The 15000-nt window shown below is 40.4% G+C and overlaps 1 protein-coding gene across 1 annotated transcript in view; it reads right to left on the bottom strand.

Annotated features, from left to right (window-relative positions):
* LOC106593473 (atrial natriuretic peptide receptor 2) overlaps positions 1 to 15000 on the bottom strand; it is a 64479-nt gene that overhangs the window by 11081 nt on the left and 38398 nt on the right. Inside the window, exons 8-14 of the mRNA XM_082971750.1 lie at positions 10967 to 11039; positions 8337 to 8481; positions 4847 to 4933; positions 3630 to 3773; positions 2860 to 2981; positions 1544 to 1682; positions 1348 to 1396 (exon numbers count right to left, since the gene is read on the bottom strand). Coding sequence (XP_082827876.1) covers positions 1348 to 1396; positions 1544 to 1682; positions 2860 to 2981; positions 3630 to 3773; positions 4847 to 4933; positions 8337 to 8481; positions 10967 to 11039 — 759 coding nt within the window. The remainder of the gene's footprint in view (positions 1 to 1347; positions 1397 to 1543; positions 1683 to 2859; positions 2982 to 3629; positions 3774 to 4846; positions 4934 to 8336; positions 8482 to 10966; positions 11040 to 15000) is intronic.

Raw genomic sequence — 15000 nt, forward strand, 5'->3', positions numbered from 1 at the left:
ATGTTTATTTGCCCCAAGCCACTTAGTTATCACTTTTGCCTTATGGCACGGTGCTCCATCAGGCTGGAAAAGGCATTGTTCGTCACCAAACTGTTCCTGGATGGTTGGGAGAAGTTGCTCTCGGAGGATGTGTTGGTACCATTCTTTATCCATGGCTGTGTTCATAGGCAAAATTGTGAGTGAGTCCACCCCCTTGGCTGAGAAGCAACCCAAACATGAATGGTCTCAGGATGCTTTACTGTTGGCATGACACAGGACTGATGGTACCGCTCACCTTGTCTTCTCCGAACAAGCTTTTTTCCGGATTCCCCAAACAATCGGAAAGGGGATTCATCAGAGAAAATGACTTTACCCCAGTTCTCAGCAGTCCAATCCCTGTACCTTTTGCAGAATATCAGTCTGTCCCTGATGTTTTTCCTGGAGAGAAGTGGCTTCTTTGCTGCCCTTCTTGACACCAGGCCATCCTCCAAAAGTCTTCGCTTGACTGTGCGTGCAGATGCACTCACAACTGCCTGCTGCCATTCCTGAGCAAGCTCTGTACTGGTGGTGCCCCGATCCTGCAGGTGAATCAACTTTAGGAGCTTGCTGGAATTTCTTGGGCGCCCTGAAGCCTTCTTCACAACAATTGAACTGCTCTCCTTGAAGTTCTTGATGATCCGATAAATGGTTGATTTAGGTGCAATCTTACTGGCAGCAATATCCTTGCTCGTGAAGTCATTTTAGTGCAATGCAATGATGACAGCACGTGTTTCCTTGCAGGTAACCATGGTTGACAGAGGAAGAACAATGATTCCAAGGACCACCCTCCTTTTGAAGCTTCCAGTCTGTTATTCGAACTCAATCAGCATGACAGAGTGATCTCCAGCCTTGTCCTCGTCAACACTCACACCTGTGTTAACGAGAGAATCACTGACATGATGTCAGGGCTGAAATGTGGCAGGCCTGAATTGCAGTGGAAATGTTTTTTTGTGGATTCAGTTAATTTGCATGGCAAAGAGGGACTTTGCAATTAATTGCAATTCATCTGATCACTCTTCCTAACATTCTGGAGTATATGCAAATTGCCATCATGCAAACCGAGGCAGCAGACTGTGAAAATTAATATTTGTGTCATTCTGTAAACTTTTGGCCACGACTGGAAATGGTAGTGCGGTTCGCTACTCAACAGAAGCCGATGAAGAGATACAGGTTATGGTCAGTCACACACACACACACACACACACACACACACACACACACACACACACACACACACACACATGCCCCTTAAACAGTACACACACACAGACAAACACACACACACGCACACACACACACACACACATTCCTCCTCCAACATCCACTTACTGGGACAGGGTCACTTCGAGTGGCTATCTCCAGTAGAATTATTGAGTAGCTGGAAAGAGATATACAAGTTCATAGATACTTGAGTGAAAGTGTGTGTGTGTTTATGTACATCCGTGTGTATGTGTGGGTGTGTGTGTGCGTGGGTGCGTGTGTGCGTGCGTGCGCGCATGTGTGTGTGTGCGTGTGTGTGTGTCACCTGAAGACGTCCCCGGGCAGGGTCGGTTCCTGGTTGGATGTCTGGCACTCAGGAGGCGTGTACACTTCTCTCAGTCTCATCTGATAGGATGACAGGGGTTCCGCAGCGTCCTCCCTCCGATAGATGGTCAGACAGTAATCTGGAAAGGCTTAGAGGTTCAGACCAGACTACCTTGCCTGGAGTGATAGATGGTGGGAGTTGTAGTTTTGTGACTATCAGATGGTGGGAGTTGTAGTTTTGTGACTATCAGATGGTGGGCATTGTAGTTTTGTTACTATCAGATGGTGGGAGTTGTAGTTTTGTGACTATCAGATGGTGGGAGTTGCAGTTTTGTGACTATCCGATGGTGGGAGTTGTAGTTTTGTGACTATCAGATGGTGGGAGTTGTAGTTTTGTGACTATCAGATGGTGGGAGTTGTTGTTTTGTGACTATTAGATGGTGGGAGTTGTAGTTTTGTGACTATCAGATGGTGGGAGTTGTAGTTTTGTGACTATCAGATGGTGGGAGATGTAGTTTTGTGACTATCAGATGGTGGGAGTTGTAGTTTTGTGACTATCAGATGGTGGGAGTTGTAGTTTTGTGACTATTAGATGGTGGGAGTTGTAGTTTTGTGACTATCAGATGGTGGGAGTTGTAGTTTTGTGACTATCAGATGGTGGGAGTTGTAGTTTTGTGACTATCAGATGGTGGGAGATGTAGTTTTGTGACTATCAGATGGTGGGAGTTGTAGTTTTGTGACTATTAGATGGTGGGAGTTGTAGTTTCGTGACTATCAGATGGTGGGAGTTGTAGTTTTGTGACTATTAGATGGTGGGAGTTGTAGTTTTGTGACTATCATTTGATGGGAGTTGTAGTTTTGTGACTATCAGATGGTGGGAGTTGTAGTTTCGTGACTATCAGATGGTGGGAGTTGTAGTTTTGTGACTATTAGATGGTGGGAGTTGTAGTTTTGTGGCTATCAGATGGTGGGAGTTGTAGTTTTGTGACTATCATATGGTGGGAGTTAAGCCAGTCTAGCTCAATCGAAAACCGATAAAATGTTAAAAATGACTACAAATAGTATTTGAACCCAGGCCTGGCTAGGTTAAAAGTCAGAGGTGAGGTTATTGGTTATAGGGTAAAGGTCAGGGGTTAAAGGTTACCAGGGATCTTGCAGACCAGGCGGGAAGATTTTACAGTGTACAGACTATGGATTATTATAGGTCAGGGGGTAAAGGTCAGGGGTTAAAGGTTACCAGTGATCTCGCAGACCAGGTGGGCAGGTTTTTACAGTGTACAGGCTAGGGATTATTATAGGTCAGGGGTTAAAGGTTACCAGTGATTTTGCAGACCCAGCGGTCATCCAGAACACAGTTGAGTGATTTGAGGCGGCCGTGACAGATCCTGTGTTGGTGGAGGTAGGACATTCCTCTGGCTATGTCTGTAGCAAAGGAGAACCTGCAACACACAGTGAGGTCAAGGGTCAGAGGTAGGACATTCCTCGGGCTATATCTGTGGCAAAGGAGAACCTGCAAATCAAATCAAATGTATTTATATAGCCCTTCTTACATCAGTTGATATCTCAAAGTGCTGTACAGAAACCCAGCCTAAAACCCCAAACAGCAAGTAATACAGGTGTAGAAGCACGGTGGCTAGGAAAAACTCCCTAGAAAGGCCAAAACCTAGGAAGAAACCTAGAGAGGAACCAGGCTCTCGAGAATCTGCAATACAAACACAATGAGGTCAAGGGTTAGATGTAGGACATTCCTCGGGCTATATCTGTGGCAAAGGAGAACCTGCAACACACAGTGAGGTCAAGGGTTAGAGGTAGGACCTCCCTCTGGCTATGTCTGTAGCAAACGAGAAACTGCAACACAAACACAATGAGGTCAAGGGTTAGATGTCAGGGGTCAAGGGTCTGGGGTAAAGGTTAGGGAACCCCCACACAAGAGGTCAGGGGTTAGGACATCCACTTCAATCCCCAGTTGAGAGGTGTGTGTGTGTGTGTGTGTGTGTGTGTGTGTGTGTGTGTGTGTGTGTGTGTGTGTGTGTGTGTGTGTGTGTGTGTGTGTGTGTGTGTGTGTGTGGTGTGTGTGTGTACAGTACCTGAATCCCCAGTTGAGCGGTATCTCATCGTTCAGCAGGACATCGTTCAGGCTTCCTTTAGGACAGTACTCTGTGATGATGGCTACGTTAGGAATCTCCACACAACCTCCAAAGAACTTACACAGGTTAGGGTGGTCCAGCTCCCTATTGGACAGAGGTCAGAGAACTAACAGGTTAGAGTGGTCATGCTCCCTATTGGACAGAGGTTAGAGGTCAGAGAACTAACAGGTTAGAGTGGTCATGCTCCCTATTGGACAGAGGTTAGAGGTCAGAGAACTAACAGGTTAGGGTGGTCCAGCTCCCTATTGGACAGAGGTCAGAGAACTAACAGGTTAGAGTGGTCATGCTCCCTATTGGACAGAGGTTAGAGGTCAGAGAACTAACAGGTTAGGGTGGTCCAGCTCCCTATTGGACAGAGGTCAGAGAACTAACAGGTTAGGGTGGTCATGCTCCCTATTGGACAGAGGTTAGAGGTCAGAGAACTAACAGGTTAGGGTGGTCATAATCCCTATTGGACAGAGGTTAGAGTTCAGAGAACTAACAGGTTAGGGTGGTCATGCTCCCTATTGGACAGAGGTCAGAGAACTAACAGGTTAGGGTGGTCATGCTCCCTATTGGACAGAGGTTAGAGTTCAGAGAACTAACAGGTTAGGGTGGTCCAGCTCCCTATTGGACAGAGGTTAGAGAATATGAAATGAGAGCTTGCTAGTCCATCCATATTATTATATAAATTATAGATCTCAAGTACTTTGCTTCATTTTTATGCATAATATTCCACACTTCTACAGCATAAACTGGGAGCTACCTGTAGAGAAAAATACAAATATTGTCCCCACCTGACTTGTTGACCTCTATTGTCCCTACCTGACTTGTTGACCTGTTGACCTCTATTGTCCCAACCTGACTTGTTGACCTCTATTGTCCCTACCTGACCTGTTGACCTCTATTGTCCCTACCTGACTTGTTGACCTGTTGACCTTTATTGTCCCCACCTGACTTGTTGACCTCTATTGCCCCCACCTGACTTGTTGACCTCTATTGTCACCACCTGACCTGTTGACCTCTATTGTCACCACCTGACTTGTTGACCTCTATTGTCCCCACCTGACTTGCTTGACCTCTATTGTCCCCACCTGACCTGTTGACCTCTATTGTCCCCACCTGACCTGTTGACCTCTATTGTCCCCACCTGACCTGTTGACCTCTATTGTCCCCACCTGACTTGCTTGACCTCTCGTCTGATGGTCTTGGACAGAGAAAAGGTCTTGGTCTGAATCCGCTTGATGGCCACTGTCCTTCCATCACTAGAGGAGAGAATCAACAGGTTTACTATAGAATCAACAGGTATACTATAGAATCAACAGGTATACTATAGAATCAACAGGTATACTACAGAATCAACAGGTATACTATATAATTAACATGTATACTATAGAATCAACAGGTATACTATAGAATCAACAGGTTTACTATAGAATCAACAGGTATACTATAGAATCAACAGGTATACTACAGAATCAACAGGTATACTATAGAATCAACAGGTATACTACAGAATCAACAGGTATACTATATAATTAACATGTATACTATAGAATCAACAGGTATACTATAGAATCAACAGGTTTACTATAGAATCAACAGGTATACTATAGAATCAACAGGTATACTACAGAATCAACAGGTATACTATAGAATCAACAGGTATACTACAGAATCAACAGGTATACTATAGAATCAACAGGTATACTATATAATTAACAGGTATACTATAGAATCAACAGGTATACTATATAATCAACAGGTTTACTACAGGATTAACATGAATACTATATAATCAACAGGTTTACTATAGAATCAACAGGTATACTATATAATCAACAGGTATACTATATAATTAACATGTATACTATAGAATCAACATGAATACTATAGAATCAACAGGTATACTATATAATTAACATGTATACTATATAATCAACATGAATACTATATAATCAACAGGTATACTATATAATCAACAGGTATACTATAGGATCAACAGGTTTACTATAGGATCAACAGGTATACTATAGAATCAACAGGTATACTATAGAATCAACAGGTATACTATAGAATCAACAGGTATACTATAGAATCAACAGGTATACTATAGAATCAACATGTATACTATATAATCAACAGGTATACTATATAATCAACAGGTATACTATATAATCAACATGTATACTATATAATCAACATGTATACTATATAATCAACAGGTATACTATATAATCAACATGAATACTATATAATCAACATGAATACTATATAATCAACAGGTATACTATAGAATCAACATGAATACTATATAATCAACAGGTATACTATAGAATCAACAGGTATACTATATAATCAACATGAATACTATATAATCAACAGGTATACTATAGAATTAACAGGTATACTATAGGATCAACAGGTATACTATAGGATCAACAGGTATACTATATAATCAACTGGTATACTATAGAATCAACAGGTATACTATATAATCAACATGAATACTATATAATCAACAGGTATACTATAGAATTAACAGGTATACTATAGGATCAACAGGTATACTATAGGATCAACAGGTATACTATAAAATTAACAGGTTTACTACAGAAATAACAGGTGTACTATATAATCAACAGGTATACTATATAATCAACAGGTATACTATAGAATCAACAGGTATACTATAGAATCAACATGTATACTATATAATCAACAGGTATACTATATAATTAACATGTATACTATATAATCAACATGAATACTATATAATCAACATGAATACTATATAATCAACAGGTATACTATAGAATCAACATGAATACTATATAATCAACAGGTATACTATAGAATCAACAGGTATACTATATAATCAACATGAATACTATATAATCAACATGAATACTATATAATCAACAGGTATACTATAGGATCAACAGGTATACTATAGGATCAACAGGTATACTATAAAATTAACAGGTTTACTACAGAAATAACAGGTGTACTATATAATCAACAGGTATACTATATAATCAACAGGTATACTATAGAATCAACAGGTATACTATAGAATCAACATGTATACTATATAATCAACAGGTATACTATATAATTAACATGTATACTATATAATCAACATGAATACTATATAATCAACAGGTATACTATATAATCAACATGAATACTATATAATCAACAGGTGTACTATATAATCAACAGGTATACTATAGAATCAACATGAATACTATATAATCAACAGGTATACTATATAATTAACATGTATACTATATAATCAACATGAATACTATATAATCAACAGGTATACTATATAATTAACAGGTATACTATATAATCAACATGAATACTATATAATCAACATGAATACTATATAATCAACAGGTATACTATATAATTAACATGTATACTATATAATCAACATGAATACTATATAATCAACATGAATACTATATAATCAACAGGTATACTATAGAATCAACATGAATACTATATAATCAACAGGTATACTATATAATTAACATGTATACTATATAATCAACATGAATACTATATAATCAACAGGTATACTATATAATTAACATGTATACTATATAATCAACATGAATACTATATAATCAACAGGTATACTATAGAATTAACAGGTATACTATAGGATCAACAGGTATACTATAGGATCAACAGGTATACTATAGAATCAACAGGTTTACTACAGGATTAGCAAGTATACTATATAATTAACAGGTATACTATATAATCAACATGAATACTATATAATCAACATGTATACTATATAATCAACATGAATACTATATAATCAACAGGTATACTATAGAATTAACAGGTATACTATAGGATCAACAGGTATACTATAGGATCAACAGGTATACTATAGAATCAACAGGTATACTATAGAATTAACAGGTATACTATAGAATCAACAGGTATACTATATAATTAACAGGTATACTATAGAATCAACTGGTATACTATAGAATCAACAGGTATACTATATAATTAACAGGTATACTATATAATTAACAGGTATACTATAGAATTAAAAGGTATACTATAGAATCAACAGGTATACTATATAATTAACAGGTATACTATAGAATCAACTGGTATACTATAGAATCAACAGGTATACTATAGAATCAACAGGTATACTATATAATTAACAGCTCTGTCTGTCTGTCTGTCTGTCTGTCTGTCTGTCTGTCTGTCTGTCTGTCTGTCTGTCTGTCTGTCTGTCTGTCTGTCTGTCTGTCTGTCTGTCTGTCTGTCTGTCTGTCTGTCTGTCTGTCTGTCTGTCTGTCTGTCTGTGTTTCAGAGACTCACTCTGTCCCGGTGTGTGTGTCTGTGTGTGTTTCAGAGACACTCACTATATCCCGGTGTGTTACAGAGACTCACTCTGTCCCGGTGTGTGTGTGTTACAGAGACTCAGTATGTCCCGGTGTGTGTGTGTGTTACAGAGACTCACTCTGTCCCGGTGTGTGTGTGTTTCAGAGACTCACTCTGTCCCGGTGTGTGTGTGTTTCAGAGACTCACTCTGTCCCGGTGTATGTGTGTTTCAGAGACTCACTCTGTCCCGGTGTGTGTGTGTTACAGAGACTCACTCTGTCCCGGTGTGTTACAGAGACTCACTATATCCCGGTGTGTGTGAACAGTTGTTTGCGTGAGTTAGCGTGGGTTGTGCAGGAGCTGAGAGCAGTGACACAGCTGGCGTTGGAATCACTGTTAGCAATAGGGGCAGACAGGATACTGCCCATAGTAGTCCTGGCTATCTGATCTGGGGGGGAGGAGGAGAGAGAAGAGAGGGGAGGAGGAGAGAAATAGAGTGGAGAGAGGGAGGAGAGAGAGAGGGGAAGGAGGGAGGGAGAGAGAGAAGAGAGGGGAGGGAGGGAGGAGAGAGAAGAGAGGGGAGAGAGGGAGGAGAGAGAGAGGGGAGGGAGGGAGGGAGAGAGAGAGAGAAGAGAGGGGAGGGAGGGAGGGAGGGAGGGAGGGAGGGAGGGAGGGAGGGAGGGAGGGAGGGAGGGAGGAGAGAGAAGAGAGGGGAGCAGGGGGAGGCGCGGGTGGGAGGAGAGAAAGAGAGGGGAGGAGGGGAGATGAGGAGAGAAATAGAGTGGAGGGAGGGAGGAGAGAGAGAGGGGAGGGAGGGAGGGAGGGAGAGAGAGAAGAGAGGGGAGCAGGGGGAAGGGGGGAGGGGCAGGTGGGAGCAGAGAAAGAGAGTGGAGGGAGGAGAGAGAGAGAGAGGGGAGGGAGGGAGGGTAGCAGTGTTAGAATATAATCAACATAAATAACACATTGAAAAAGACAGAAGAGCTTTAAAATATATATTTGACACATATAGAATAGTACAGCAGTACCATGTTTGATCAGCCTGGTATAGAATAGTACAGCAGTACCGTGTTTGATCAGCCTGGTATAGAATAGTACAGCAGTACCGTGTTTGATCAGCCTGGTATAGAATAGTACAGCAGTACCATGTTTGATCAGCCTGGTATAGAATAGTACAGCAGTACCGTGTTTGATCAGCCTGGTATAGAATAGTACAGCAGTACCGTGTTTGATCAGCCTGGTATAGAATAGTACAGCAGTACTGTGTTTGATCAGCCTGGTATAGAATAGTACAGCAGTACCATGTTTGATCAGCCTGGTATAGAATAGTACAGCAGTACCATGTTTGATCAGCCTGGTATAGAATAGTACAGCAGTACCATGTTTGATCTGCCTGGTATAGAATAGTACAGCAGTACCGTGTTTGATCAGCCTGGTATAGAATAGTACAGCAGTACCATGTTTGATCAGCCTGGTATAGAATAGTATAGTACCATGTTTGATCAGCCTGGTATAGAATAGTACAGCAGTACCATGTTTGATCAGCCTGGTATAGAATAGTACAGCAGTACCGTGTTTGATCAGCCTGGTATAGAATAGTACAGCAGTACCATGTTTGATCAGCCTGGTATAGAATAGTACAGCAGTACCATGTTTGATCAGCCTGGTATAGAATAGTACAGCAGTACCGTGTTTGATCAGCCTGGTATAGAATAGTACAGCAGTACCATGTTTGATCAGCCTGGTATAGAATAGTACAGCAGTACCGTGTTTGATCAGCCTGGTATAGAATAGTACAGCAGTACCATGTTTGATCAGCCTGGTATAGAATAGTACAGCAGTACCATGTTTGATCAGCCTGGTATAGAATAGTACAGCAGTACCGTGTTTGATCAGCCTGGTATAGAATAGTACAGCAGTACCGTGTTTGATCAGCCTGGTATAGAATAGTACAGCAGTACCATGTTTGATCAGCCTGGTATAGAATAGTACAGCAGTACCGTGTTTGATCAGCCTGGTATAGAATAGTACAGCAGTACCATGTTTGATCAGCCTGGTATAGAATAGTACAGCAGTACCGTGTTTGATCAGCCTGGTATAGAATAGTACAGCAGTACCATGTTTGATCAGCCTGGTATAGAATAGTACAGCAGTACCATGTTTGATCAGCCTGGTATAGAATAGTACAGCAGTACCATGTTTGATCAGCCTGGTATAGAATAGTACAGCAGTACCATGTTTGATCAGCCTGGTATAGAATAGTACAGCAGTACCGTGTTTGATCTGCCTGGTATAGAATAGTACAGCAGTACCATGTTTGATCAGCCTGGTATAGAATAGTACAGCAGTACCGTGTTTGATCAGCCTGGTATAGAATAGTACAGCAGTACCGTGTTTGATCAGCCTGGTATAGAATAGTACAGCAGTACCATGTTTGATCAGCCTGGTATAGAATAGTACAGCAGTACCGTGTTTGATCTGCCTGGTATAGAATAGTACAGCAGTACCATGTTTGATCAGCCTGGTATAGAATAGTACAGCAGTACCGTGTTTGATCAGCCTGGTATAGAATAGTACAGCAGTACCATGTTTGATCAGCCTGGTATAGAATAGTACAGCAGTACCGTGTTTGATCAGCCTGGTATAGAATAGTACAGCAGTACCATGTTTGATCAGCCTGGTATAGAATAGTACAGCAGTACCGTGTTTGATCAGCCTGGTATAGAATAGTACAGCAGTACCATGTTTGATCAGCCTGGTATAGAATAGTACAGCAGTACCGTGTTTGATCAGCCTGGTATAGAATAGTACAGCAGTACCGTGTTTGATCAGCCTGGTATAGAATAGTACAGCAGTACCATGTTTGATCAGCCTGGTATAGAATAGTACAGCAGTACCGTGTTTGATCAGCCTGGTATAGAATAGTACAGCAGTACCGTGTTTGATCTGCCTGAAGTCGATGATCCAGCTCTCATCCCAAAGCATCCTCTGTTTCTGGTATTTAAACCACTGAAGAAGAAGAGGTGAGTACACACAACAATGTTAGCTTTACTGTGTGTGTGTGTGTGTGTGTGTGTGTGTGTGCGTGCGTGTTTGTGTGTGTGTGTGTGTGTGTGTGTGTGTGTGTGTGTGTGTGTGTGTGTGTGTGTGTGTGTGTGTGTGTGTGTGTGTGTGTGTGTGTGTGTGTGTGTGTGTGTTCAGTTCAGGTAAGTTGTGTAATTTGAAAGAAGAAAAAAAAACAACGTTTGATTTCACTTAATAAAAAAATGATTTTTCCGATCTCAAGAGATTAAATAAATAAATACTATAGTCAATAAATAAATAAATAAATACTATAGTAAACAAATAAATAAATAAATACTATAGTAAACAAATAAATAAATACTATAGTAAACAAATACATAAATAAATACTATAGTAAACAAATAAATAAATAAATACTATAGTAAACAAATAAATAAATAAATACTATAGTAAACAAATAAATAAATAAATACTATAGTAAACAAATAAATAAATAAATACTATAGTAAACAAATAAATAAATAAATACTATAGTAAACAAATAAATAAATAAATACTATAGTAAACAAATAAATAAATAAATACTATAGTATGTCACAGTTAAAGTAACGGAGTGGTAGGATTATTTTTACGAAACTACTGTCCACTATGCTGTCCCATCTTCTTCCCAAACTGCTGCTGTCCCCTCTGCTCTTGTTCCCACTGCTACTGTCCACTATGCTGTCCCATCTTCTTCCCAAACTGTTGCTGTCCCCTCTGCTCTTGTTCCCACTGCTGCTGTCCACTATGCTGCCTATGTAGTTTCTGCTCAGTGTTCCCATTTCCCCCTCACTGACATTGAGGGAAATTCATGTTGTACATTAAAGATCTGGTCAACATGTTCAAACTATAAATTACATGCCTCAAGTGCGATTTCATGTTATTTTCTCAGGAGGGGTATTAACCTACATGCAGCTTTCATTGTTGTACACAACATACATGATCGACATGTTGGTATGAACATTGTTGTCTGTTATAACTGTATTGCAAACACAAGACAGGCAGTCTATTTCATGTTCTGAGGCAGCAAATCAGATGACAATTGTACTGTTTGTCCGTTTTGATACACAGTAGCCAGAAAACACTTGCTCAAAGTAGTCTGAATTAATCTAAGATAACTCAAGAAATCTGTCATTAATTTGCAGAGGAGATCTGAGTCGCACAATTTTACACTTAATTGAAGAATCCCTACTGTTGACCAATCGCCGACGAGGGGGTGTAGACTTCAGCTAACGACTTCGGCTGGCCTAGAGAAAATATTTTGTGTGCCTGAACAGTCGAATGAACCCTTGCTGACAAAAGTCACAAAATGTATTTTTCCTGAAATGTTTGGGCTGGGAAGCATGCGGCCTTAATAGGGGTTGACAATCTCATCTTAAAAATAAACCACGAATCCCCAAGAGAGGGCCGCCCACAAAAACTCACGGACCAGGCAAGGAGGGCATTAATCAGAGAGGCAACAAAGAGACCAAAGATAACGCTGAAGGAGCACACAAAGCTCCACAGGGGAGATTGGAGTATCTGTCCATAGGACCACTTTAAGCCGTACTCTTCACAGAGCTGGGTTTTACGGAAGAGTGGCCAGAAAAAAGCCATTGCTTAAAGAAAAAAATAAGAAACTAATTTGGTGTTCGCCAAAAGGCATGTAGGAGACTCCCCAAACATATGGAAGAAGGTACTCTGGTCAGATGAGACTAAAATTGAGCTTTTTGCCCATCAAGGAAAACGCTATGTCTGGCACAAACCCAACACCTCTCATCACCCCGAGAACACCATCCTCACAGTGAAGCATGGTGGTGGCAGCATCATGCTGTGGGGATGTTTTTCATGGGCAGGGACTGGGAAACTGATCAGAATAGAAGGAATGATGGATGGTGCTAAATACAGGGAAATTCTTCAGTGAAACCAGTTTGTCTTCCAGAGATTTGAGACTGGGACGGAGGTTCACCTTCCAGCAGGACAATGACCCTAAGCATACGGCTCTACAAAGTATTGACTTTGGGGGGGGTGAATAGTTATGCACTCTCAAGTTTTCTATTTTTCTGTCTTATTTCTTGTTTGTTTCACAAGAAAAAATATTTTGCATCTTCAAAGTGGTAGGCATGTTGTGTTACAGAAAGTATTCACAACCCTTGACATTTTGTTGTTACAGCATGATTTTAAAATGCATTATGTTGAGATTTTGTGTCACTGGCCTATATGGCCATATGTCAAAGTGGAATTATGTTTTTAGACATTTTTACAAATTCATAAAAAATGAAGTTAATAAGTATTCAACCCCTTTGTTATGGCCTAACTACCTTCAGTAGTAAAAATGTGCTTAACAAGTCACATAATAAGTTGCATGGACTCTGTGTACAATAATAGAGTTCAAAATGATTTTTTATGACTTCCTCATCTCTGTACACCAGACATACCATTATCTATAAGGTCTCTCAGTCTCTCAGTCGAGCAAAAATCAAACACAGATTCAACCACAAAGACCAGGAAGGTTTTCCAAGGTTTTCCAAAGAAGGGCACCTATTGGTAGACTAGCAGATATTGACTATCCTTTGAGCATGGTGAAGTTATTAATTTCACTTTTGGATGGTGTATCAATACACCCAGTCACTACAAAGATACAGGCGTCCTTCCTAACTCAGATACCGGAGAGGAAGGAAACCACTCACGGATTTCACCATGAGGCCAATGGGGACTTTCAAACAGTTACAGAGTTTAATGGCTGTGATAGGAGAAAACTGAGGATGGATCAACAATATTGTAGTTACTCCACAATACTAACCTAAATGACAGAGTGAAAAGAAGGAGGCCTGGGCAAAATACAAATATTCCTAAACACGCATCCTGTTTGCAGTAAGGCACTAAATTAAAACTGCAAAAAATGTGTCAAAGAAATTAACTTAATGTCCTGAATACAAACCTTTATGTTTGGGGCAAATCCAACACAACACATCACTGAGTAAAACTCATATTTTCAATCATGGTGGTGGCTGCATCATGTTATGGGTATGCTTGGCATGGGCAATGACTAGGGAGTTTTGCGTGGGGGGGATAAAAAGAACGGCATATAAGCACAGGCAAAATCATGGAGGAAACCCTGGTTCAGTCTGCTTTCCAACAGACACTGGGAGACAAATGCACCTTTCAGCAGGACAGTAACCTGAAACACAAGGCCAAATCTTCACTGGACTTCACAGACCAAGAGGACTGTGAATGTTCCTGTGTGGCTGAGTTACAGTTTTGACTTAAATCAGCTTGAAAATGTATTGCAAGACTTGAAAATGGCTGTCTAGCAATGATCAACAACCAACTTGACAGAGATTGAAGAATTTGAAAAAGAGTAGTGCTGTCACGCCCTGTCTATCGTTGTCTCTGATTGGGAATCATACTTAGGCAGTCTGTTTTCTTCCTGGGTTTGTGGGAGGTTGTTTTCTGTTTAGCCTGATAGAACTGTACGTTTTCTGTTTTCACCTTTTGTTGTTTTGTTTGAGTGTGTTGTGATAATAAAGAATCATGAGCACTTACCACGCTGCGCTTTGGTCCACTTCTACTCCATCCAACGACGACCGTTACAAGTGCAAAATATTGTACAATGCAAGTGTGCAAAGCTCTTAGAGACTTATAACCAGAAAGAATCACAGCTGTAATCAGTGCCAACGAGGATTGTATCATGTATTGACTCAGGGGTATTTAATTTTCAATAAATTTGCAAAAATGCCCAAAAATATATTTTAGTGTTTTTTTTTTTTCAGGTTGTAACATAATTATTTTTTTGGGGGGGGGGGGGGGGGAAGAAGTCTAGGAATATGAAGGCACTGTAGCATTTTGGTTTCTAAGAATGTAGGGCTTTGCAGTGATGGTGAAAACCTTTTGACATTTTGGGTTAAACTCTTCCTAGAAGGAAGGA

The sequence above is a fragment of the Salmo salar genome, unplaced genomic scaffold, assembly GCF_965601325.2.
Source record: "Salmo salar unplaced genomic scaffold, fSalSal1 ptg000412l, whole genome shotgun sequence".
Taxonomy (NCBI): domain Eukaryota; kingdom Metazoa; phylum Chordata; class Actinopteri; order Salmoniformes; family Salmonidae; genus Salmo; species Salmo salar.